Source organism: Oxyura jamaicensis, chromosome 1, assembly GCF_011077185.1.
Source record: "Oxyura jamaicensis isolate SHBP4307 breed ruddy duck chromosome 1, BPBGC_Ojam_1.0, whole genome shotgun sequence".
Lineage (NCBI taxonomy): Eukaryota > Metazoa > Chordata > Aves > Anseriformes > Anatidae > Oxyura > Oxyura jamaicensis.
The window spans coordinates 28,570,438-28,596,607 of record NC_048893.1 but is presented as its reverse complement, the minus strand read 5'-3'; the positions used below and the strand labels follow the sequence as shown (position 1 = coordinate 28,596,607).

General features: G+C 40.4%; 1 protein-coding gene across 5 annotated transcripts in view; it reads right to left on the bottom strand.

The window, feature by feature from the left end:
* Positions 1 to 7,818: 7,818 nt before the first annotated feature.
* Positions 7,819 to 26,170, bottom strand: part of DOCK4 (dedicator of cytokinesis 4) — a 250,323-nt gene continuing 231,971 nt past the window's right edge. For 2 of the 5 annotated variants that reach the window (XM_035320881.1, XM_035320890.1), the window contains 11 exons: positions 25,370 to 25,453; positions 22,993 to 23,112; positions 22,515 to 22,636; positions 22,071 to 22,191; positions 21,485 to 21,566; positions 21,144 to 21,253; positions 19,900 to 20,067; positions 17,682 to 17,754; positions 14,974 to 15,087; positions 14,021 to 14,082; positions 7,819 to 10,957 (listed from right to left, as the gene is read on the bottom strand). In XM_035320881.1, coding sequence (XP_035176772.1) covers positions 10,532 to 10,957; positions 14,021 to 14,082; positions 14,974 to 15,087; positions 17,682 to 17,754; positions 19,900 to 20,067; positions 21,144 to 21,253; positions 21,485 to 21,566; positions 22,071 to 22,191; positions 22,515 to 22,636; positions 22,993 to 23,112; positions 25,370 to 25,453 — 1,482 coding nt within the window. In that variant the 3' untranslated portion in view covers positions 7,819 to 10,531. The remainder of the gene's footprint in view (positions 10,958 to 14,020; positions 14,083 to 14,973; positions 15,088 to 17,681; positions 17,755 to 19,899; positions 20,068 to 21,143; positions 21,254 to 21,484; positions 21,567 to 22,070; positions 22,192 to 22,514; positions 22,637 to 22,992; positions 23,113 to 25,369; positions 25,454 to 26,170) is intronic. The other 3 variants (XM_035320912.1, XM_035320901.1, XM_035320922.1) reach the window with 3 other exon arrangements.

The window sequence follows — 26,170 nt, the reverse complement described above, 5'->3', positions numbered from 1 at the left end:
AAAAAAAAAAAAAAAAAAAAAAAAAAAAAGAAAACATAAAAATAACATATCCTTCACAAATATTAGTTCAGTTTTATCTGAACTAATGTGTCATGAATACTTTGTGCAGTTAGTATAACAATCTGAAACCTTTTTTATATGCCTTTGTTGAAAAGTAAGGCAAGAATGTCAGAATGTCCACTTGTTTTGTATCAGCTATAAAGCACACTTTCTATATAATGCACAGATAATAGCAGGAAATAAAATCAAATGTCAGATTACAATTCCTGTGTTTTCTGGGGAACACTAAATCATATGCACGAAGCCCCAGTACAGTTTCACTTAGACGATTTATTCAGACACAAACCATCAGGTCTACCAGGATAAATTCACCCTGAAAGTCTGCATGTGTGCAGGCAAAATATAAATTAAAGGTAAAAATTGTAAAAATATTTTCTCATTGTTTAGAGATCAGATTATATGGGTTTGGCGTGGATTTTTTGCTTTATTTTGTTTTATTTGGGGTGGACTTTATCATTCTTTCAAACGTGTTTTGGCATGAGTTCAGCATGGGAAGGGGAACAGTTTTCTGAATTTAGGACAGAAGAGGTAAAGGGAAAACTATTTTCCGTAGTTGTTTGGCTCCTGCAAATTGGGAAAAAGTAGTCAGCAATCTGTGGAACAGCATCTGAATGACATTGTAATCTTGTATTAACTTCTGTTTCCAAAAAATTTCTCGGATAATCATTTGGTTGTTTAAAAGATGTCTTCCCAGTAATGTTGCGTGTTATAATTCAGTGGCAATTGTTGAATCTCGAAGATTTAGTACACTAATTCTGCTTTTAGACTTCTCAATGTACTTCAGGATTTACATTTGAGAAGTCTTGTTCAGGGAGTGGGGAAAAAAAGGCAGCCATGTTGCTATCAGTTATTTCTGGCAGCTTAGAAAGAGTTTGGATAGTTTTATTTTGTTTTTCTATTAATTGCATGCTGTATATCAAAACGGGTTTTTGACGTTCTAATGTGTAGCATCACGATTTCAAAACACATTACAGAAATCAAACACAACTGCATAGTAATTGCAGTTTTATTGCTTCAATTCTCCACCACGTCGAGAGCATTTCAAGACTGATCTATTCAAGATGATTGCCTCTGAACTATTTGATTGTAAATGGTTTAAAGAGCTTCCACTTTCACCCTGAGCATGCACCAGATTATATATACATTTTTCACACTCTTATTAGAAGCAATGATCTTAGAGGAAGGAACTTAAAGAAAATGATGTAGGTTGCAATCTGCATAGAGCAAAAATATTTTAGTGAACCAATCTTGAAGTTTAAATACTTTTGTTCCAATTGCATAAAGAATTCCAATTATGCAAAGAAGTGAGTCGTTATTCCCAATTGCATAATGTATAAACATGAATAAAACACTAAATTTAAAACATTCTTTAGTCTTAAGAGACAAACCAACAGCAAAAGTGAGAATACAAGCTCTGGGAAATTGTTTTTGCTTAAATAATGCTATGAGGTTATTAAAATAGTTATAAACTATTCTTTGACATTTAATTCTTTTTATTCTTCTAACACCTCCATTCTCTACCACTAATTTCTGCTATTTATTCCAAACACATTTAGAAAAATCAGAAAACAGTCCTGAAAGCCCCATCACAGCACATTTATGCAAAAACATAGCCCTTTTGAACTCAAAATCCTGGAACAACTCAAAATCTGTGTATTACCTATAACATTTTTCTCTGGGTGCTGAGTACTCATACAGCAAGGTGTGAAACAGAATGACCTGATCACCCAGGACCAGTCATCCCGTGGACTCATTTTCCCAGTTGTTCTGATTTGTTCTTGTTTGTCTGCTACTTTCTGGCCCTACTGCACTACGATTTCCCACTGGAAAGCAGGCGGAGGGATGGGAGCCTGCCCTTTTGCTTGCACCAAGTTATTCTCACCGTGCTTTGCAGAAGCATTGTTTAATGGGCACTTACTCAAATGCAGGCAAAGGCGGTGAGGCAGGCCACTCGTTCTTCCCTCACCTGCTCCTTGTCCTCGTTGAGGCACCGCTCCCCGGGCAGGGTGCACTGATCCAGACACCTGCAGAGGACCCAAGGAGGAGCCACAGCGATCTGTCAGCTCCAGATAAAAGTCCAGCTGCAGCAATGCCCTTTGCAAAGTGCTGATTTCAGTGGGTTCAGCAGGGAGATTTAAAAACTTTCTGTGTTATTAATTTATTTCTGGTGCTGCTAAATATGTTGCACAAGGACAGCATGGCACAATAGTGCCTTGCCTGCAGGATCCTGCCTCACTGCAAGCACTCACCCCCTTTTACACCAGTCCTCATAATATGGATGGGGAGAGAGGCAAAGCCAGCCTGCTGGGGGAGCACATTGGTCCCTGAGGAGGACAGCACGGATAAGTCCATGTACAGTTGATTTATTGTTTTCATTTTGTCAATATTCTGTCAACAACAGACTCATAATATGGTTTAAAACAAGTCTCTTATTTTTGGATGCTATTGCCATTTCCATTGGAGACCAAGGTAGAAATCAGTGATAAAATTATGGTTTCCAGAGCAAATTCAGATGAATCTAGCTGCAGTATTTATTCATTATGTATAATCAACATTCCTAAAAAAAAATAAAAATAAATCATTACAGCCCTGTATTCTACAATACACAAATCATCAGAGAAAGAACAAGCCAGCAAACTCGCCCAGTGTTTAGCCAGCCCCATAAACCTCCTCATAACAGCTTTCCCTTCTGTCAATAGCGACCATGGCATCGGTTCCTTCACTCACCCAACCAAAGCAACTCATTTCAGCAGTCATCGTTTGCTAATTAGCCTGAGTTATACAGTCATAGCTGAGATTTTGGCAGCCTGCTCTAGCACAGGTTTATTAACGATGATCAGTTACGACCAGATGGAATTTCTAACAGATGATTTTTTTTTTTTAATTGTTACCTGACAATATATTGGAAGTCTTCAATTAGATAAATGTGGCTGACAAGCTGACCCTGCCATCTGCATCGTTGCTGCTCCCCCATTTTAGTGCCTGCTTGGAGCACCCCAGGTCGGTCGCTTTCCTCGCACGTGGTGTGGGACACAAACCTCGCTAATGAGCCAGAGCGGGGCTGAAGCGCCGTCCTTCCAGCTGTGCCTGCTTTCAGCTAGCACAACTGCTGACACCTTCCCTTGCCAGGCGAGCTGGCAACACCTTCAGTAAAATAGCACCTTGCCAGAAACAGCTCAATAAGAGAATTTGCAAAATCTCCCAAGTTTCTCAGTTCTCCAGCTAAATAAGTATAGGGTTATCATTATTATTTCCCAGACCAAAGGAGCAATAACACCAAAGGAGCACAATAAAAGCTTGCTTTAGAATGTGGCATTTTAGCTGGTTCTGTGTCCTTTATGGTGCTGCAGCTCCCTGCGGCGTATCATTCAGGTACCACAGCAGGAGCCCACATCCCGGAGCAACATGGTGCTCACCTTGTTTTCGGCCTTGGGCGTGTGAGGGACTGGCAGGGAGCGGGCTGGGGGTGGGGCTGCCCTAAGCCAGGCAGGCTTCGGCTGTGGCCCATGAACTGGCTGTGGAAGCCGTAGCTGCTGTAGTTGGCAGCTACAGATGGCTCCATCTGGCTGCCAACGCCTCTGCCTTAGGCCATGGTGGCCACCAGCTGAGGAATGGCCAGCCCAGGTAGGCCGCAGGATTCCCTCTGAGAGGAAACATTTCCGTGGTGGTACTTTTCTGGCTTGTGTTTACCAGACACTTTGAGCAGAATTTATTCTCATGCTTTCAGCCAGGCACGTTTGGGCACGGGGGGAAGAGAGCAGAGGAGCAGAAAGTAAATACGGCTCTTGAACGAGGTGTGAACCTCCGGCCTGCCAGTGGCTGTCCTCTCCTGTCCAGGTACTTTGAGGGGGGTCACAGCACGTGCTGGAGGTGCTTGCAGGCTTGGCTTCCTGCATAACCACAATCCTTCCTCTGGAGTGCTGCTGGCTCTCTTGCAAGATTGGGAAGCTATTTTTTAACTTATAGTCAAACAAGTAGCACATTCACAAGTTACAACTGATCTTTACCCTTTGAAGGTTTGGGATCAAGGGCCAGCCAGAGAACACAACCACCTTTGTGCTACGAGATCACATAGCACTGACTGCAGTTGTTTTCTGTCCTCTTTTCTTCTGTCCTTCCCTTCTCTGCACAGGACTGAGGAAAACAAACAACCAAATGAAAAATTATCTTCTGCAGATACATCAAACCTACGTGGAGAAAACAACACCCCCAGCATTATATCACATAGACGGCAAAAAACATTAAAGCATATGGTAAAAGCCCAGCACTTCTCAGAAAGCAGCAAATATTCCAGAAGTGAAAAGACCTTCCTGACCTGAAAAACTCTTCTCTTTCTCTTTTTCTTCCTGCTTGCTCCCCTATAGACCCTGCCTGCGTGTTCAAAGTTGCAGGTTACGGCTTGCTTTGTTTATTATCCCTTATCATCATGCAGCTCAGGTTTTACAGCTATAAAAACTCCACTGAGCTATAGCTTTAGGGGTATTGGCAGGATGTGCTTCAATTCCGAGACACAACTTGGAGGGGGACTGCAGATGCATGAAAACCCTCCTCGGCAACATAAAAAGTCTCTGTCCAGCATGCACAAACTTCCTTTGCTACCCTTAATGGCCTGAGAAGAGTGAAGTACAGGAATATTTGTTGCTTCATCTCTTAGTGCACTAGCCAAAAACAAAACAAAACAAAACAAAAAACAAAACAAAACAAAAAACAAACAAACAAACAAAAAAAACAGTTGAGATTATTGTAAAGTGTCTTGTGGTCAGTGTTAGACTTTGGTTTTCTTCAGGTGGAAGTATTCATTATGCACCAGCTGCTTTCACCCAACTCCTCCTGGACACAAGCCAATTCCTAACCATGTTGATATGAATCTTGGCATTCATTTTAGGGAGCATTGTATCGCATCCCTGGACTTACTGCAGGAGTGCCTTTATAAAGGTCAGCTGAATGTCTCGGAAGGGAGCACGGTGGTCAGGCCACAGCAGACTGCTCCGGAGAATACACCTGCTGCAAGCCGCTTCTTGCAACAGACGGTGAAAATGAGGCTGGCACAGGAGTTCAAAGAGTTTGAGGGACTGGCTCTACTGAGACCTTCACTGTGGTGCCACCGGAGCATATTCAGGGGATAAGGACAAATCACCCAACAGTGTACATCCCTTGAATGGCTGCCAGCCCAAAGGCCCGGAGCAATGGTCTCAAGTCATGCTAAGTCTGAACTGTAGACAGAGCATTTCCCTGCTCCCCGAACAAGAGTGATTTGTCTCCCTTTATCTCATGCTCAGCAACCCTCTTTCAAAACATCGTGTATCTACCTGGCATTTTATTTTCTGTGAATAGAAGAGGAACTGGAAATGAGGCAAAGGATTTCCGTTTACAGGGCATCCTGGGGCTGAGCTTCATACTTGGGTGAGGTGTAGTCCCTGCAGGACATTACCTACAGCACTCCTCCTGGTTGTGGAAAGTTGGTTTAGGCTCTGTCCTTGAGCTATCGCTGCATTGGTGACCACAGAGCCCTGCAGGCAACCCGCCCCACCAAGCTGCTGTTCTGAAGGCCCCAGGGATCCTCCCTGGGGGGCAGACGTGCCTGCGCTGCATCCCCTTGTGCTTCTGAAGCATTGCTCACAGTGAAGGCTGAAGCAGCTCCTTGCCGATGGCCTTTCTTTTGAAAAGCAAGAGGAAGCACTTCAAGGGAGGTCAGTGAGGTCAAGGTAAAACAGCAGGGACAGCAGCCTTTCGCAAATAAACAAGAATGTAACGAGGAGAATCCCTCTGCAAAATAATTTCTAAACAAATGGAACAAAATGAAATACACAAGTGGAACTGGTGCCACTAGTAAATCAGTGGTGTAAACCACGTAAATATATTACAAAATTTCCAGCAGCTTATGAGCTATCAGAGGAGCAATTTCCAATGAAATTTGGACATGGATTTGCTCCCAGAAATACTCTGCTCATTGCAAAACACACTGCTGTCAGCTATGCACAATGGGGTAAGAAAACAACTGTCTAGCAAAAATAACTTTATAAAAAAAATCAGGGCTTTAAAAACTCTTTTCCCTTGCAACTTCTCTGTCCTCTGGCTTCTCTCCTCTGGTAAGCCAATGTATAAGGGGAACAACAAAAACCAACAACCTACAACCCAAAGGCTAATAAAAACCTATTTTGTCAGGACTCTCAGCTTCCCTATTGCTCCCTACAGCTCAACCAGCAGTTAAGCTGGTATAAAATCACACTACAGCAGCTGAAGGAAATAGATTTGATACTTCAACTCCAGCTAATATTTCTATTTCTCCCACTATTATTTTTCCTGGGTGAGTGAAGACACACTTGCACTAATTATCTAGCCATCACAGGTGTTTTCTAGCTTTCATTTACCTTTATAATTTTTATTTTTTATTATTATTTTTATTATTATTTTTTATTTTTTCCTCTCAACTGTTTGCCTTTTCCTCACTTCTTCTGCCACACCCTTCCTGTAATAAATAGAAACCCAGGACCAGTCAGTAAGAGAGGAGCTATGAACTGTGTCCTTAGCACAGGTCACAACCTGGGTGCGTTTGCCCAGCCACGCTTGGAAAGCCGGTGTCGCAGGCCGTGTCCCACTGCAGTCTCCAAAGCTGTCAGCCTGGTATCCCAGGCACACCGAGTTCCTTGCAGAACAATCCAATTGCAAACCAAACGAAATGCAACAACTCAGTTCAAAACAAACTAAAACAACCAGCAGCCTCCTTTTACCAGCAGGAAGAGTCACACAGCCTGATGCTTGGTGCACAGGTGGGGCAGGCAGCTCAAAACATTTCATATTCCTGAGGCTTGCAAATCTTTGCTGTCTCATGGCGAGAGGTTTTGGTAATGTTATTCAAAGCAGATGTCTGTATGAGACCCATGTCAAAAGCTGAATTAGAACTACAGGGAGAAGAAAAAGACGGGTTACACACGCAGAGGGCTTTCTCTTGCAGAATCTGGTGGGGAATGATTCAAGGTCAGGATCCCATGGGCTCCAGTGGCGAGCCCCCTTTCACCCTGCCTGCGCAGATGGGGCTTTGCCCTGCCTGGCCCACCAGGGTGTTGGGGTAAAACCCAGCTACCAGAGGAGCCCTGGAGCAACCAGCAGTGGCTGCCAGCCCCTTGGGTTACTGGCACAACGCTGCTGCATGCCTCGCTGCGCCCAGCTACGCTCAGACACGCTGCTTTTCACCATTTACACCCCAGGCATCATCTATCCTGCCGACAGCTATGTTTTAGCTGGGTCACGGGGCTGTTTGCAGACTCCTTTGGACAATTTGCAGATAAGAAGGGACTGGCAGGGCAGGACAGCAAGGTGCCATCTTCACACAGAGGAGGTCTGCACGTAACTTCTCTGCACCAGGTGAACTTGGTCATATCTGCACTACCCTAAAAACTTAATTAGCAAGAGCCAACTTTAGCTTTGTGCTCCTCTTGGGACACAGGCTGTGATCTGCCTTGGGACTTCAGGGCAAGTAGCTTGCTCCCACTTGCAAGCAGAAGCCCAGTGGGAGGACAGGGCCGAATTGTGCCGTTTGTGAGCCAGCCAGTGGAGCCTGCAGTCGCTTCTGTGGCTACCCAGAGACAGCAGCAGCTCCAAGGCAGTGTTTGAATACACGATCATCCCAACCATGTTAGCTAACTCTCCAGCTACTGAGAAGAAACAGCAACTTGTTCTTGTGGGTCTGCTTTTATGAGCTTCTAAATTGCTCACCATGATCCCCAAAGTGACCAAATTACATTTAGGAGTGATGCATAAAATTCAAACGAGACCTTTATTTACATTAGGGTTTCAAGCTCTGGATATTGCAACATACATAACAAAATTTCATACTACCTTTTTATAGGAAATCAGGTTGAAAAGCTGATCTACAGAATCAATTTGTCAAAACCGGCTAAGCAGAAAATGTGTCAGCACAGTTTTAGAGTACTCTGTCAATTTTATACCATCTGCTATCATTCAGAGTATTCCCGATGTCATGGTTGTAAAAACAGAGCGCTCATGCAGGTTAATTTACAGTGAACTCTCACAGTGAATTTCACATTCCTCACTTGTTCAGAAGAGCAGGTCAATGCTCTCCATCTTGACTCACAAAGCAATTAAGGATCCAAATAGGGAGAAAACTAGATCCATCGGGAGATATTTAATAGAAACGAACGTGGATTTAGCAAGACAAGGAGTCAGAACTTAAATTCCATGATAAACTGAATTATAATCTCTCATTCCGTAGAAAACAGGTTGTACTGTAAAGATTAATCGAGTCATTTTATTCCAATATTACCATTATGCAGCAGCCAGGACGAGTGGCTAGGTAAACAAAAACTCATGAAATGTTTTGCTGCAAAGCTGACTTCAGTAACACACACAAATGATAAATTCAACAGCTCTGCTCACTGCCAGAAATAAAAAATGGCTTCAGGAGCAAATAACACTGATTCATACTGTGCTCAAGCACTAGCCAACAAAATCTATTAAACTACACAGGGGGAAAGAAAACAAAACAAAACAAACAAAACCAAAAACAAAGCAGCTTTGTTATCTTACGTGTGACACCTTATTTAAATCTCAGGCATTACCTCTTTATATCAGCATAAATATGTAGCCTTCTACACCTTTTATGATGTGGTTACAGACACAAAAAATGTTATAGTTGAAAGCAAGAGCTAGCTCAAGGAATTTCAGACTTTGAAATCAGCAAGATACAAAGCTAAAATTCATTTGTTCCTTTTCAAGTTATGAATACTTTCACTAAAACATAAATATTTTAACATATATTAATTTTTTCTGACATTCAAAATTGTAAAGTCAATATGGCAGAATTATTGTTAAAAGCACATATTTACAAATATTCTTTTTTTCCATACATAAAGTATTTGGCATAATTATAACAATCTTACTGCATACACAACTGTTTGCTTCTTTTTCACATAATGGTACACTCCTTATTAAAATTTACCAATTATGTACAAAAATACTTGAACATTTATTATAGAAAACCTCTATAACCACCGTCAACAGCTTGTAACTGCTGAAGGATTAATCGAGAGAATATAAAAAGTGGTCACTTTCTTCCAGTTAAACTATCAACAGATCAGACACAGCTAAAATTGACATGAGCTTCCCAACAAAAGAGGGAGAATATTTTTAACAGCATGATTTAAAATGCAGTTCATACATCTGCTCCCAAGCATATGTTAAATAGTCAGTAAAAGAAAGAGGATACAAAAAATACATACAGAAGGTGCTTTTTTTTTTTTTTTTTTTCCTTTTTTTTTTTTTCTTTTTTCCTCTCCACATTCCTACAACTTGGCATTAGCTTTCCAGAGCTCTCCAGATGCCGGTCACTAAAACACAAAGTAAGGCCAAACGCCATCCTCCTAGAATAGACAATGGCGTCGAACTCGAGCTAAAAGCAAACCCCCAACCTGACTCCACTGGTACATACACATCCAAGGAGCTGTTCAGAATCTTGGTAGGTTGGTATAAAATTGTTAATGACCTTTGATCTCTCTTTTGAAATTCGTTGCCAGGTGTCCAGTAATTCACGTTTTCTCAAATTAGTTGATTTAGTGAACTGCCCTGGTGCTAGCCAGTGCCGATTCTTGTACACAAATGAAATGAACGTGTTTGTTTGTACCCAAGTAACACACGGACCACATTTTAGGATGAACTCTTAAAAAACAGCAGAGAACCACCACTGGCCAACTGCTAGTTTTTAAAAACAAATCAAAACAAAACCAGTAACTGGAACAATAAAGGTAAATTGTACCTCAAAAGGAAAAGGATGCACTGGGTACGGCAATACAATCATGGCACGGAAATCTGATCAAGATTCACCATTAAGGTGCTCTCCACTGAACAAAATGCAGGTATTTTCCAATCTTAAAAATAACATGAACCAAGTATTTGCTTCAACAATTCCAAACCACGTTCTTGCTCAGTTCTCTGCAGCATAACTTGCATCGTATCTCAGTTTTTCCACAGACATTTGAAATGACCAACCTGTTCAACAGATAAGAGCAACAACTTCCAGCCTACTTGCGGAAACATCCTAGTCTACAGACTACATTTTGTTAGAAAGCGTGCATTTATTTCTAGCAGTAAAGGTCCAGTCAGTATATTCTGTGTTTTGTAAGATGCATTCAGCTAGCTCAGATGAGAATTGTAGGGTTTTAGATTCAATTTTTTAAATAAAAACAAAGTACAAATAAAAGCATTTATCAGTATTCACCACCATGAAAGTAAAAAAAAAGCCTCTCATTCATGCTTCCTGCAATATCTGGCAACCTACGTTAGTAATTTCATTTAAAAATGTGCAACTTAATATTAACAAGCATTTAAAAATTACTGAAAAGAAGAAGGGGGCAAAACATTAAAGTGCCTAACTAAATGCATTTTGCCATTTTTAAAAAATACCATTTCCTAAGCGCTCACGAATTGGTTGCGGTTAAATACAAAAAGTGGCTTCTCATAACTGAGACACTTTTCGCGGCAGAGGCCTGGGCCGGGGAACCTGCTCAGTCCTCCTGCTGCTGTTCTCCAGGTTGTTCGGCCGCACCAGCTGCGGCTTGGGCGGCAGCGCCGGCGGGTCTGCGGCGGGCGGGATGGAGAGGCTGTGAGGTAGAGGAACGGGGCGTTTCAAAGTCCGCTCGTACACGCTGTAAGGTGGCGGGGTTTTGCTTTCTTTTCTCACAGGCTCCTCCGAAACGCTGTAGCTCGGGACAGTCACTGCTTGTTCGCTGCCTTGGCTTTCAAAGCCCGACGTCTCCGACGTGCTACATCGGCTGAGCGAAGAGATGCCGCTGCTGTAGCTCCCCGACAGCACCGGGGAATTGGATATGAGCCCCGAGGAATGATACTCCACTGGAGACGGCGTGAATGACTGCACAGACCCCTGCTCAAACAAAAGGGCATAAGAAGAATTTACCTGCGGTGAAGCAGGGAGAGCATTTCAGCCCCCAGACTGAAAACAAAGAGGCATTTGCACCGGTTCTGTGGTTTGATAAATGTAAAGTGCTGCATCTCGGTTTTAATTAAGAACCAGGGAGAAACCAATAACGAGCTCGTTTCAAAAGTGCCCAAGTACACCCTCAGCAGTGCTCATGCCAGTAATTAATTTCAGTAGAAGCAAAACTGTATTTAAGTGTTATCTTATTATCACCATACTCTGGAAAAATCTGGAAGCCTTTAAAACGAACTCTCGATTTTCGCAGCTCTTTAAGTGAAATACATGCCCAGGCATCGCGTCTGCCTAGTGGTGTCCTGCCCCCTAACGCCAAAACGCAGGATTTGCACCGCATTCAGAGCTGATGCTTCTTCAATCTCTTCTTCAACATCCATTTTCCAAAGCTTTTCTCACAACTTTTAGTTTAGTCATACACAGTTAGGCCGCGGCGTTTGAACTGCAGTTCCTCTGTCCCGTCTCCCGGGTGTTTTTCAGGCGCACCGTGCCGCTGTGCGTGGCACCAACCACCACCACTGCCCAGGGGACAAGGCTCCGGGGGAGGGCAAAGGTTGCGGGCGCTACACCAGCAGCCCTGCGGGTCTGTGGGGAAGGTGAGGGCCCAGCGACAGCACCGACAAGGAGCAGAGGCAGGGGCAGGAAAGCCCTACCTAACACCACGGAGTCCTGTTCTAGTGAAGCAAGTTCAGCTAACGCTGTCGGATGCTAGAGCACACGTTACAAGTTGAAAAGGCTTTGCAGCATTTCTGATTTTGACTAGAGCCGTTTGAGACAACCTAGATTTAATGGTCTCTGACCAGACTAAAAAAAGAATGGAGAAATCATGTCAAAGACACATTTCCAACCCCGATTCTTATTAGGCTGCCTGGCACCCAGCTGCTCAGCTTTAGGTGGAAGTGTGAGCCATGCAACAGGGGTGAGGAGGGGAGGGAGGGCAAAGGTGCAGAAAGGTACAAGCTGCACTGACTTTATTCTGTTGAGATAATCTCAGTTATTAGGACTGGATCCACAGCACCCTGAAAGCAAGGGAAAAATATTCATTTGCATCAGTGGGTTTTGTACTAAGACAGCCTTCTCTGGCAGAATGTAACAGTTGGAACAAAAGCTAAAAACTGAGCCATTCGAGCTATGGAAAAACAGAGCAAGTTTTCTTACAACCTCAGTGCATGTTGAAAACATACATTGTGGGGATGCTGCTTATTAAATACTTGCTTCAGATTCCATCCCCCTGTGCATAAGGAAGCTGCAGCTGCACTCCTATCCACACAAACATCCAGGGTCAAAGTTTTCAAACAAATGATGTAATAGGTTCAAGTTCCAAGAGCACTTGACACTTGGATTAAGTGACTATAGACAAGATTTAGAAGCTTTGCTTTTGTCACTCAGAACTGAGAGCAAATATGTGTAAATCCTGCCTGCTTCAATTTGGGAGCTGAGCAGGGGTAAGAACTTATCTCCTGACAGTGCTGCAAACTGCTCCTGTCGGTGGTGAGTAGCAGTCTAGACACCAAAAGTGTCTGGAAACTCATGGATGCCTGAAGCGAGATCCAGCAACTCTCACAAGTATTCTGGGCCAACATTCCTCTCCTCCCAGGTGGCATCCCAGAGTTTGGCTGTAAAATGCTTAGATTCTGTCCAGGCCTTTAGTAGAAAAGGTTAAGATGAGCTTGAAATACCCCTAAGAACCAGCAGTACTAAGTCAATTGAAGAATGCAGGCCGCCACTCGCCTTTTGTACAATATCCTAATGCTCTGAAGAGCTTCCTTGTAAGCAGCTAGTGAGAAGCCTGGCATCAGCGCTCACTTCAGCAGAAGGTGTACCATGGCAATGGGACTACAGGGCACTTGACAGCAAGCACAGTCACTCCGTGTTGAACCTGGTCCACTTTGCAGCCACAACTGGAGAAGTAACAGGCTCGTGGGACAATAAGCAAAAAAATGACTGCAGACTTGTCATTAGGGACCCCAAGGGAAAGGAGGCGTTTTTGGGGTGCCACTTCCATTGCCTGCAGGAGATACGCACATCTGCAGCATTCATTAGGCATTGGGTAGCTGAGAGACTACTTCAGTAGGATTGCCTCCTTTTGCCCTATAACCTCAGTGCCTGAAGCACCAGTCCTGCTCCCTCTTGATTTGCCCTCCTTCTCGGTTGCTGACCCCCATAATTCTTCCAACTGCACAAATTCTTTCCAACTGCTGTCAACAACAGGGTTTTCATGGAATATGCACAGGCTGTGTGTTCATGTCCTCCAGTGCCATGGGAGACAGATTTCCTGGTCAAGTTTTCTAACCAACAAGCTGTTCCACAACAACCGGGTACCAGTATCTTCAAGTATCTTGAAACAGAACTGAAACCTGCTCAGTTTAGCCTGGATCCCCTGTTGCTATGGGTGCCTAGCTTCCAAAGAAGAACCAATGCTTATTCACAGGCTGTGCTTAGTGTTTCCTACCGACAGGCTTCAAACTCCTTCCAACTTCTTACACAATCTCCCTGGACAGCTCTGCAGAGGCACTGGGTGTTAAAATTACTGGATCAGAGATTATCCTCTAACACCCTTAACGCAACAGCTCTGGATACTAGAAGAGTAAGAGGAATGGGCTGCACAACAGTTTCTCCTTAACTGGCATCTCCTTTTGCCACTGCTGGAGACAGCATTCTGGACTAGCTGGCACTTCTTACATTTATTTCTTACACTCAATTTTGTCCACTGACTCAGGTGAGCTTAATTACACATGTAAGTGAGAAGTCTACAGGCTACAGAGTCTGAAGGTTACGTTTCTTACCTGCAGTTTAGAAAATCTTCAGACCTGCTGTGATTGTTATGACTACTTACTTTTTGGATTTTGAATAAGCATATGATAATGAAATAAATATATATATTTCAGTATAATGAATGAAAGAGGTAACCCAAATAACATGTTTAATATATATAATCTACCTCACAACACCTGCAGTCAGTCCCACAGAGGAAATTCAGTTGCAAAAAGACAGTACCTTCATTGGTGATCTGCCAGCAGGAGAAGGGGAAACAGTGGCTATGTGTCTTGCTGGTGATGCTGTAAAGTCAGAAAGATTTCAGTGCAGTCTTAGCATTACAATTTTACAATTTTCATTAAGAAATATTTTTAAATAGATAAGAGATCATTCTACATGCAAACATTATCTCTGGTTCCCTATATGTATTTGCGCAATAGTTGCAAATAGTCTTAGAGATTCTGTTTGTTATTTTTTTTCCATCTAGGCATACAACCAATGAAATGCAAGAAATTTCTGCATCCATCTTCTATGGCAAATTTTACACCACTGTAAATTGGTTTACATCCTACCAAATGATACAGGACTCAATTTAAGTCAGTATTTTCTTCTCCCCTTTTCCCATCCTCCTTTTTTTTCCCTGAAGAATTATGTTCTGTATTTTTATGTCAAGTACAATACAAAATGTACTTTCTTTGAGGCATAAGGCTAAAACTCCAAAAAGTTTCCACCCCCTTGAGAACAATTATATTTCTAATACCACTTAAGAAGTCTTTTCTTTAAATGGAAATTAGTCTTTTGAAGGGCAAATTGGTTATAGGAACAGAACTCACGTACTTTCATGATTGCTGTGCATGTGGTAAGATTCTTTTTCTTTAATGATCGTTTCCGATTGCTAACCTCTAATTATCACAAGATCAAAAGATTAAATTTGATCATCCTCCCTAGTTACCAGAATGAACTGTCTGAAACTACACAGTCATTAGATGAAGAGGCAGAGTACTGGAAACAGAATGCTACAAAGAACCCTAATGAGATGAAAATACTTGAAGTTCTACAGCCTTCTATGTAAGTAATCCAGTAATAAACTAACGTGCCCAAGAAGCTAAATGTTAGGCAGAGTGGAAAGAATCTAAGCACTCAAGTAAATCATTTTTTAACTGGAGTTTAGCCTGAAATGTCCATTAACTCACCAGTCTGTGCAGGTCTCGGTGGTACAGGAGGAGATATAAGCTTTCCACTGTCTGATGTGTTTCTGGCTTCTTTCCCACTGTCCAGGCTCCAGCTGCTGGGAGTGGTGTTTACAGCTGGAAGAGAATGCAAAAGCTGACACAGGCATCACCACTTTTAGCTGTCACATTCAAGCTCTCTTACTTGCCTTTCTCCATGAGGGTATAAATATGCAGAGTGAAAATGTTAAACAACTGTAACAGGATTCCTGAAAAGCTCCCGTGATTGCCTCATCACTTGAAAGGCTCTTAAATAAAGCCTGTCAGTCTCCTGGTTTGCCTGACATATGCATATGGCCCTCGGGTCAGTTTGAGATCGTTTAGCAGTTTGGACCATCAATAACAGCAGCAGCTGATATAGCACTCTGGTGTACTGCAAATCTCCCACAAAGCGAGATAAGCTTAAAGCCTGTTAATATAATCAGTTTATCTTTGCACCAGACTCCTATTTAAAGTTTTTTAGATGTAGGAAAACAGCCTATTCATAAACTGTTTCCATTAACTCATTTTATATGCAGAAGGGACTAGACCAAATTCCAATCAAGATCCCTCAGAAAGCTTTCAGTGCTAAGTCTTTTGTTGCCTGCATAGGCTACAAACTCAGAAGTGAAAGAACACAGAAAGAAGGGCACAAAATTAAGGGAGTGAAAATGGGAAGAAATATAAAAGTCTTTGAACAAAATCAAATTAAGAAAATATTACGGCTTAACACAATTTATACGCACTGTCAGTGTCCATGGTCCAGGATCCTGCAAACTGACTATCACCTGGACATGTGTAAAACTGGCTGTTGTAGTTATCTGTGCTACTTTTACCAAATTCCATGTCTTTAACTGAATGATCCCCATAAGGTTTGGAACAGCTTCCATAATGGAACTGTATTGTTTCTTGTTATCATACAGCCACTGCTATTGGAAAGAATAAGACAGACAGAAGGGGCATTTAACACAGATGGGACACAAGCTAGTGAAAAACTTGCAATTTTTGTTACACATCCCATAAACAGTGAACGAGCTGCTTCCAAAGAAAACAAACAAAAAATGAGACAAACAAACAAAAAATGAGACAAGCAAACAAACTAACAGAGGTGAAGAATACCTGAGAGCTTTAAAATCTCAAACCTCTTCCACCAAATTCAAAGTTTTTCAGGAAGTAACATGAAACTCATGCCTTGCTATGGCAGTTTCCTTCTTGTCTGCTAGTGTCATACTTGTGAGGAACCCCATGGAAGGACTTCATGGTCATTTACTAAGATGGAGTGAAAAGCAAAATGCTGCTGCTGAATGCTAATTCGTGTTAGCAATTATTGCTATTGTAGAAGCAACAAGGGCTTTCAGAAGGACTGGAATCATGCTATACTGGTCTATACCAGACTTAACACAAAAACCTATATATATATTTATATATATTATTTGTACTATATCTGTAACAATATTGTTACAGCATAATTGCACATCAGTTGACCCTGAGAATAGCGCACAGAATAATCTGTCTGTTTTCTAGAGGATCATTTTGCCTTTTTATTGCCAGAGTATGCAATTCACTGTTTGCTTTTTATCGTAGGCTGTCACCTAGCAGTATGGTTTTGCCCTCATCCTAAAAATAACTTGGCACCAGGCCTGGGTACTTCAAATGCCTGAATCTCTTGAGAAGCCAATTTTTTTCCTTTTAAGTTACTCTAGTAGTCAATTCTTTGGATTGCTAAAAAGTCTCCTGGAGATACTTTATTTTTACAATTCTGTAATGTACTTGGCTGCATAGACCAATGGAAAAGTTTTGACATTTTCATGTTAGTTCGTGTTTTTCACTCCTGTGAAAAATTCCACTCTTCATTTTACATCAAAACTTGGACACATAACACCTCTTACTGATGAAAATCTGATTCTTGGTCAGTTCTTGTTTACAGTATGCTCTTGAAATGTTAGCTTTTAATACATCTATTTTATTGTAGCCTTTATTCAGGGTGCAACAAAGGGTAGCACGATGAAATTATGGAGCATAAAATGCATACAGAGCACATAACAAAATCTTGGCAAAACAACTGTGCCAATAATATTGAACTTCTCCATGTGAAAAATTATAGAAGGCGGTATTGCTTATTGCAATTCATAGGTTTCTTTCTTATTTACTTTGATTAGGAAAAACAAAACAAAACAAACACAAATTGATCTTTTCCTTTCCAAAGCGTAACCAAAATCACAGAGACATGTTTGGTAAAGGGAACTTGCAGGTACCGAACTTCATGATCCTGCCCATCTCTTCAGCTTCCCTGTGCCCCAGCCTCCATAAGTCCATCTTTGCCAGGGTTCAACTCCCTATACTACTCTAACAAAACAGTTAGATGGTGAAAGGACAGATCTCACACACAATCTGCACCACCCCTTCCTGTCAACTTACAGCCCTTCTGAGGGAAACACTCAGTTTGAACAGATACCATTTTCCCCTCTTTTTGGCAGTGCTTTGAAACTTGACAACATTAGCATGCTTTAGTTAGTACTTTGAGGCTTGGAGATGACATCATGTGCTCAACAGTTGGCATTCTACAAGAACATGACACGTGAATTTTCATTGATTCCAAGACTGGGAGGGTGATATTGGTGGTAGAGAGATGGTCGGGCCAGATGATCTTTGAGGTCTTTTCCAGCCCTGGTGATTCTGTAATTTCCACTCACCTTTGTCAGGGCCAGGCAGATTGGAATCGCTTCGTGGCAAAGCACCATCCCCAGTATGATTAAACAGCATTCTCTGCAAATTGAGAACAGCATGGTTTATGCATAACTGCAGTTGTATTTGAGTAGCCTTTGAGAACACAAATATATTTTTGTTATTATCCCTACCACACAAACCTACTTGGAGGTAGAGTGATAAACATCACCTAGGGACATAAATAATTTAATAAAAACACATGTATACAAATAGACCGGTTGTCTGAAAATTGTACATGCTCAGTGGGAAGATTATTATATACTGAACTCTGTCAGTTTCCTGCTCCCTGCAAGACAAAATGAGTCTCATTCTTCAAGTGATATCTGAGTGAGTTAACTTGATAAAGTACTAAACGTGCATGGATAGATTTGCAATAACTTCATTGCGGAATCAGCATCTGGCCAAGGTGTAGTGTTTGACAACATTCAAGTTATAGCTGTTACCTGTGAAGAACATAATGTATTATTTCATACCCTGACTTTTTAGTAGTATCATTCTTGCTTCTTTTGTGGATAAGACCTGATCCACAAGGTATGTTTTTTCTTTCCTTTTCTGAATATTAACTTTAAAATGTCACAGAAAATTTACGAAATTACTTTAAAATTCCACTGATTATTTCTTTTGGCAACATTCAAACAATCAGTGGGTTCCTACTTTACCCTGACAACAGGAGTAAATAATATACAGTTAATTCCAATTTTACTTTTTTTTCTTTTCTTTTCCTTTCCTTTTTTTTTTTTTTTTTTTTTTTTAGGGAAGATCAGTGAAATCCAAACCTACCAAACCCTATTCTCCTATCTCCTCCCAGTGTTCATAGAGGCCCTGTGCCAAGTTGCTGAGACACTACACTGTGGTTCCACACAATGGCAAACCCATCTCCAGAGCAATCATCATAGATCTTTTGCAGCACCACGTTTCAGAGTGAAGAATAAATACAGAATCACAGAATCCATGCCCTATTTGACTTGATTTAAAGCATCTTGTAAGTGAATGTATGGGTAGACTTTGACATAGACTAGGTTTGCCCATCTGTGCTGTGCTCATCACACAGGATCAGGCATTATCTTTTTACCTGGAGTTACCATTAAACTAAGGAGGTGTAACTATGTATGTATTCTGATGTCATAGAAAATGTGATCATATGTTCCTGCCTAGTCTGGATCAAATGTTCACTATGTAGCAAGTTTGCAGTATTTTAGGATTTGGTGGGCACGTGTAGCACTACTGCTGAGGTCTGTCTTCTGTTGTGAAGGTAAAGAGCAGAAGCTGAAAAAGCAACAGAAACTGGGGGAGCTAAAAGTGGCAAAAGCTGCATGAGTTACAGAGAAATGAGGACACGCTGAAACAATGGAATATAAAACCATATGGAAGAACAAGAGCAATCACAGGATGTTTAATGAGTTGCAAAAGAACCAAACATGTGAAAGCCAAAAAGCTCTAGCTGGAAGAAGACTAGAACAAAACTAAAGGAACCAGTCAATGACAATAGACATTCACCCTCAGAGCATGGAAGAAGCTAGAGAGACATTGCACAATTGCTCAGTAAGAGATCAAAAAGCAATCAGAAACGGATGTTGACAATGCAGCTATACATAGAGAACCTTGAGCAGCAATTTCAATGAAGGATCAGATGCAGTACTGCTGTGGTCCAGTTCTACTCAATCCATCAAACTTCCTTAAAAGAGGTAGCTACAGCCTGAAAGGACTGGATTTGGACTTGAAGAGCAGGAATTTGCCTGTGCATCTCATGCTTGAAAATTGCATTTGTTAAGCCATAACAAAGACATTCATAAATGGGTGGTCCTTTCCTCATCAGTGTAGTGGGAAGCTCCAACCAAAACTGTAAAAGTTAACTTGTGTTAGAATAAAAATAGAAAGTACAAGGAAAAACTTGAGCATCTAAATTCTAATGAGAGTTATGGGTGTCTCCAAGATATCTCCTTACAGTTGTCATGAGGATTTCTTTTTTTTTCCCCATCTTCTTCGTAATGCAGAGAACCAGGATTTTCCTTCTGATCACAGTACATTTTTACTGCTCAGGAAATACAGCACCAGAGGAAGAAAGTGCACCTTTCCCCAGAAAAATGTTTCCTCATTTATGGTTATGAGGGCAAAAAGAAACTGTCAGACCTCCTCATCTTTGAAACATGCTTCACTGTATAAGCAAGTTAATTTTCTACTTACCCTCTCTTGGGACACTGAGGGTAGAGACAGATTGGGAGATTTTGCTGCCAGGCGAGTCTCTGAGTGAGTGGGGACTGGGCCTACGAGCTCCTCAGCCTCCCTTATCGAATCTCGGGTAGAGTGGGGAACAGAAGTCACATTCCACTTGGCAAAGCAAGAGTTTGCAGTCTGGGAGCAAAAATGGGATAATTTTTCTTTGCGGCAAGCTGTAAAACCGCGTTATTTAAAGAACATCTCCTGGTCTTTCCTGTACACTGGTTTGGCTCCACTACCAGTGAGAAAATTCCCAATAAATATATCAGTAAGTACTTACTGAGGACTGTTGTTAAGTCTGGCTAAGATTCAATACTAGTTCTCAAGCCCTCAGGTAGTAGCATGAGGGCTTAAACCAGATGAAGAACTTCAGACAATTCAGCAACTCAAGGAGCAAGAGACAAGAATGCAACAACTAAAGAGAAAACAACAAACCATGTCTAAAATAAAGGATCCTGAGCTACCACGTCATATTTTATTAGAGGCAAAACTTCTGGTGGAAATGAGAATCACTGTTGAAAAGAGGGGTTTTCACTATATACTTCTCCTCTTTCTCATCTTCAGCAAGATGTGCATAGTGTGATGGTGTGGACTGAAATAGTGACTATATTAAAGGAAAGTGCTTTAGGAAAGCAGGTCCATTCAGAAGAAAAGATGAAATAAGGATTCAAAATTGGCTAGCTCACCAAGCCCACTTTGCATTTCTGGTAATTCAAAAGATACAGATTGTATACAGACCTCAACTCATTCTTTCCTCTGGAGCAACATAACGTCTTTTCTAAAACTCCACTGAAAATACGAATTGCCACATGGACTGGGTTATTATCTCACAGTGGCTAGGATTAGCTATTTCAAACAGATTAAGGGGAGGTCAACATGGATGACTGCTAGGATAACTGTTAGTTTTTCCATTTTTCTTCTTCCCTAGATTGAACAAATATTGCTGTTTTAGAAAAGCATGTTACACGATCTGGTAAGTCTTTGCACCTCTCACTCCAGTGAGTAAATATCAAAACCAGATCTAAATCCATAAAAGGAAGGAGAAATGTGATCAAGTACAGTGCATTCTATTCACCCCTCTTTCATGTGTGCTAAGCTATTATTTATTAAAATATATATATATCATAGCAGTGAGCAGACAAAATCTGCTCAAAGTTCAAGTGCCTTTAACATCACCTTAACTTTAGGGGGCCTCCCAGAAAGTTTCCTACCTGTGAGGTTTCTGAAGAAGTAGGGTAGATGGCACTGCAGGGCCTCTCTCTCGGGGACAGGCAAGAGTTATCTCGGGAATGCTTATGTTTGTCAGACAACAGGGGAGAGGCTACAATATAAATGTGTCATGTGATTAAATACACACACTGATATTCAGACATTTCAGTTATCTAAGGCTATTTATGACAAAGAAACCCTCTCCTGCCAATAATTCTCATTCCTCAAAAAAATGGCCAAATTCAATGTCTTGTGACATTGTGCAAAAAGTTATTTAAGGATTCAGCTGTGCAACATATCAAGAATCATTTAATTCAGTTTACCACAGGCGATGAGCACTGACCTCTGGCACTGGATGGAGCAGAACTGGTCACATTAGGTGAAGCAGAATGAGTAGAACTCAGGCTTGAGGTAGATGGACTAGGCTGTGCACAGAAGAGATGGTGGTATTATCACTGAATACTTACTACTTTGGAAAGCAAAAATTTATGAAACATTTCACTAAAACTTTTTTCCTAAAATAAAGAACTAGTAACTTGCTACAGTAGCTTTTCAGCAAAGCAGTATAAAGAACACTAACGTAACTACACAAAAAGATTTAGTACAATTCGGAATAAATACAAACACAATTAATATGTTAAAATAATTACGTCACTGTGACTAATGGACAGAAATATCTAAATAAGGTCAGATAATTTTGCAAAGTGAATTGATTCTTACTAATTTGGTCAAAAATTCATACTCCAAGTTTGGAAGAAACATTTACATAAAAATTGTCCTTCGTAATTTGAGGAGGTTAACAGCCTGTTTAAATATTTGTTTTTAAAATGCATCAGCAGTGACTTTTAGATTTCTGAATGGAATAACAGAAACCTTAATAAGTAACTTCACAAGAAAAAAATGGTTTGAAGAATGACAATAATTTGTACCTGCATGTTAAAAACTTCATCGGAGCTTTCTGATTGCCCAGTGATATTGCTGACTTCAGCAGAAGCTTGGGATGACAGTGATGAGGATGAATACCGATTGACAGCTGGGTAACTCAGGGGACTATTATGAAAATAATGAAATACAAAATGGTTAACTCCAGTTGTCAATCATAATTCTGCATGTGAAAACAGCACATGACATTAACCTCTACAATTTAATTTGAATTTATTGGTGAGGGAGGAGGGGGAAGAGAGAAAGCGAGAAGCCTGAAGATTCATGCCTGAAGATACTTCAGGCTGAACTTAGAGGAAGGAGGTGTGCACACAGAATATTCTATGGGTCATCTTCCATGTGTGCACACACTTCCAAGTGTGCACACAAAATATTCTATGGGTCATCTTCCATGAGGAACGACATTAACAGCTTTTACTAATTTAACTTGCCTGCGTCGTGGTATTACCCGGGCACCATCTGGACTCATAGAAACAGGTATTGAATTTCGGCATACACGTGGACTTCCATTTGGGAAATGGATAGGGCTAGCTTGCACACATGCAGAAAATTCCTGCAAGTTGCAAAAAGACTGGTTACAATGAACATAACATCACTAAGTATTTTGTGACACACAGATATTCATTTGAATAGTTACAGCTGTATTTTAGATCAGCCTCATCATTAGTAAGAAAAACATTTTAACTTTTTGTTGATGATATTTTCCCTTTAGTAAAACATGAATATTTTTCTCAGCACTGCATGGAAAGTTTATTAACTTTACCTTTGCTTTGTCATACTGTAGTACTACAAGATGTAATGTGCACAAACAACCAAAAGATGTCACTATATGTTGCTTAGGAAAATTAACAACCATTAATGCAACTAGACTGACTCCTGTTTCATCTGTGCACCTGCTCATGTATGTACCTGTATTCCCAAACTGGACTTCATCACAAAGAACTGATCCACCAGTTTTTTGTGCAAAGGCCTCATGTCCTGGGGCACGAACTTCTCATGCACTGCTAAGCCAAACTCCAAAATCTGGGCCTGCAGAAGAGACAGCAGGAAAGAGGGGAAAAATATTTTTTGATCTGTTTTCCTTACACTTCTATCTTTTGAATGACCAACATTTATGATACTAATTTTTTTAAAAAGTAATGAAATGCGTATTGTATTAAAATAATTGATTTACAACCCTGAGAGAACTGTAATTAAACCGGGCCTAAGACAAAAAAAAAGGGACACACAACAGGATTTATGCCTCTTCGTATTTTACTACTTGATTTTCCAAAAGATTTGGCTTATGTGAATTCAGTTCTAATCTAAAAACTACTACAGATAACGTAGTGAAAAATCTGGCTAAATGGTAACTGTACAAAGGAGCAGTCCTAAGCCATAAATGAAATGAGAACAATTATCATAAAAAAAACATGAAACAGAACAGCAATAACCACATCCACCTGAGACCTTGGAATGTATTTTCTGTGAAGTCCTTTGTTCTCTGCTCTATCTCATTTCCACAGAGACCACAGTAAGCAGTGGCTTTATGTATATCCCCAGTGCAAGGACCAACAGGCCTCAGAATAACCTTGCTAAAACTCCCATCTTGCTGAAATTTAGTCACAGGAACATAAAATACTGAATCTGTTAAGTGGTGAGTCAGATAAATCTGAATGTCAAAACAAAATAGTTATACTGTGCTGTAATATCTTTGGATGAGAGCTACTGCTGATGTTTTGAGTCGGCCTCTCGGGGGCAATGCAGCTGTACAGCTCATAATCTCAGCTCGCGCATCCACACCGAGCCAGCCTGCCCTTCTGAATCTTTTGTGTTTTCTGTTAAATCACCTGTGTGTATCACACAGGTTTTAACTGAAATTGCTGGGAGTTCACATTTTGTCTTGGGAATTCACTAACTCTTGTTTTTAAATTCTAAGGGTTAGTGAGATTAACTATAGCTTGAAAAACTGAAACTGTGATGTAAAGTTAATATACGTTATCTAAATTAAACCAAAATGAGCCCAGTGAACCTGTTCTGGTTTATACTCCCTGAGGATCTGTCACTTTGGCTAATCTGACCAAAAGATACCACAACGCTGATGAAAAATTGAATTTCCATCTTGCCAAATTCCAATACCTTTTCATCCTGAGCTGGCAAGAAAGTTTGAAATTTCAACATGCTGCATAGAGCAATGATACATCAGGCAGTTAAAGAAGCTAAGGCAGTAGTATAAATTGATTAAAATACTTTGTTTCAGGATTTCCAGCCTTTTTATACATAACTTCCCTGTTTGTTAGCCTCCCAGTGATTTCTACAGTAGCTTTTCAGCTACTGTAGATATGAGTTGTTGCTCAGCTCCCATTCTCATCTGTAAACGTTGCCCCTGGACTGAATTACAGGGGTTAGGTCTCTGCATCCTGGCATTTTCTTCAATCTCCACCTTGCAAATACTTGGTTTATTAATCATTCCTAAAAATGAGACTATTTAAAATTTAATAATTTGGCTTATTCCTTAACCAAATCAGTATCTAAGGATATTTTAATCTTCTTCCTGCTTTGTTGAAACAAAGGAAAACAAAAGTCAAACAAACAAACAAACAAACAAAACAAACAAAAACAAAAAACCAGCCCCCAAACCCACAAATATACAAAAGATATTATATAATGTCATAAATCAACTTCTAGAACCTGTATTTTCCTTAAATTCATCAAAATCTATGCAGAATATTTTTATTTATTTATTTATTTATTTTAGCAAATTCTACATGAATATTCATGATGTAAGGATCAAGGTAAATAGGAAAAATGAAGAAATAATACAAAAACCATATAATGAATGGAGCATTCCACTGTGTGGAATTTCTCCCCTTTTGCTCGTATGATAAACTTTGTTGGAAAAATAATGTCTATTCTGTACTAGTGGTAAACTGCAATGTACAAATATTTGGTTAAGCCATCACCCCTTTTAGTGAGGATGTTTATTCTGTAGTAGTGGTAAAATATGTTGTGCAAATATTTGCACATGATCATCAGAAGACAAAAAAATTGGCTCCTGTTCAACTTCTAACGAAGAATAGTTTGAACAGATTAAGATGATGATGAAAGGGACTAGGGAGAATATATTAACATGACCTGGAAACTTGCTTGTATAGGAAGTTGCTGTCTATTTGGAATCTAATTCAGACAAATACTAAAGACCACTAAGCAATTACTAACCTCTGAAAATTAATATTTTATCTGGGGACATAACACTTTAGCTAGAACAGCTGAGCAGGCAACCTAGCCATTTTTTTCCCCACTTTACCTGCTCAAGCATCAGCTCTCTCAAGCGCGTAATCTTCTCTCCATCCTCTGGATGGTTCAAAACATATTCTTTGATAAAGAATGCCTAAAGCAAAATAAAATTACAAAGTAATGTAAAAAGAGTAGAAACATTTTTTTTTTTTTAACAACAGTTTCTTTATGGTAGTTTTGAAACAAAAGCTCCTTTTCCAATACAATAGAAGATGCTAAATAATGCATTATTCATTTTGGCATTGCTGGAGTATGGGCAAATAAAATGAATCCATTCTTTAAGTGTAATTCAATCAGTTGTTCAATATCCTGGACAGATCGTGAATCAAATTTGGAAACCTGATTTGGAAATCATAGTTGAATCTTAATGTCTCTCCCTCATTTATTGTGACCTAGAAGTCTCAACTAATTGCAAAGATTTAGGCAGAAAGTCTTTTCACACTAGGAGGTTCATTATCCGTAAAATATAAAGATACCTTAAGAACACCACATAATTGTATGCTGTTACATGTATTGGAGCTGTGACAGAATCCTTTTCATTCTTAATAATGATTAAAGTTTGAAAGAACTCACAATGGTTTCAAAATGAAATTTTCAAAATTTCAAAAATCACAATGATTTCAAAATTTCAAAAAGACACTTTTTTCCACTACAGGAGCATCTGATAAACATCCAGGCATGTTAATGAGCTTACATGACTTTCCATGCCATCTTCAATGCTTATATAGCACCAGCCATAATACCCTGAAGTCATTTTACCTACCAGCAGTAGCCTGGACATAGCAGTCACCTTTTTGTTCACGGTTGCATC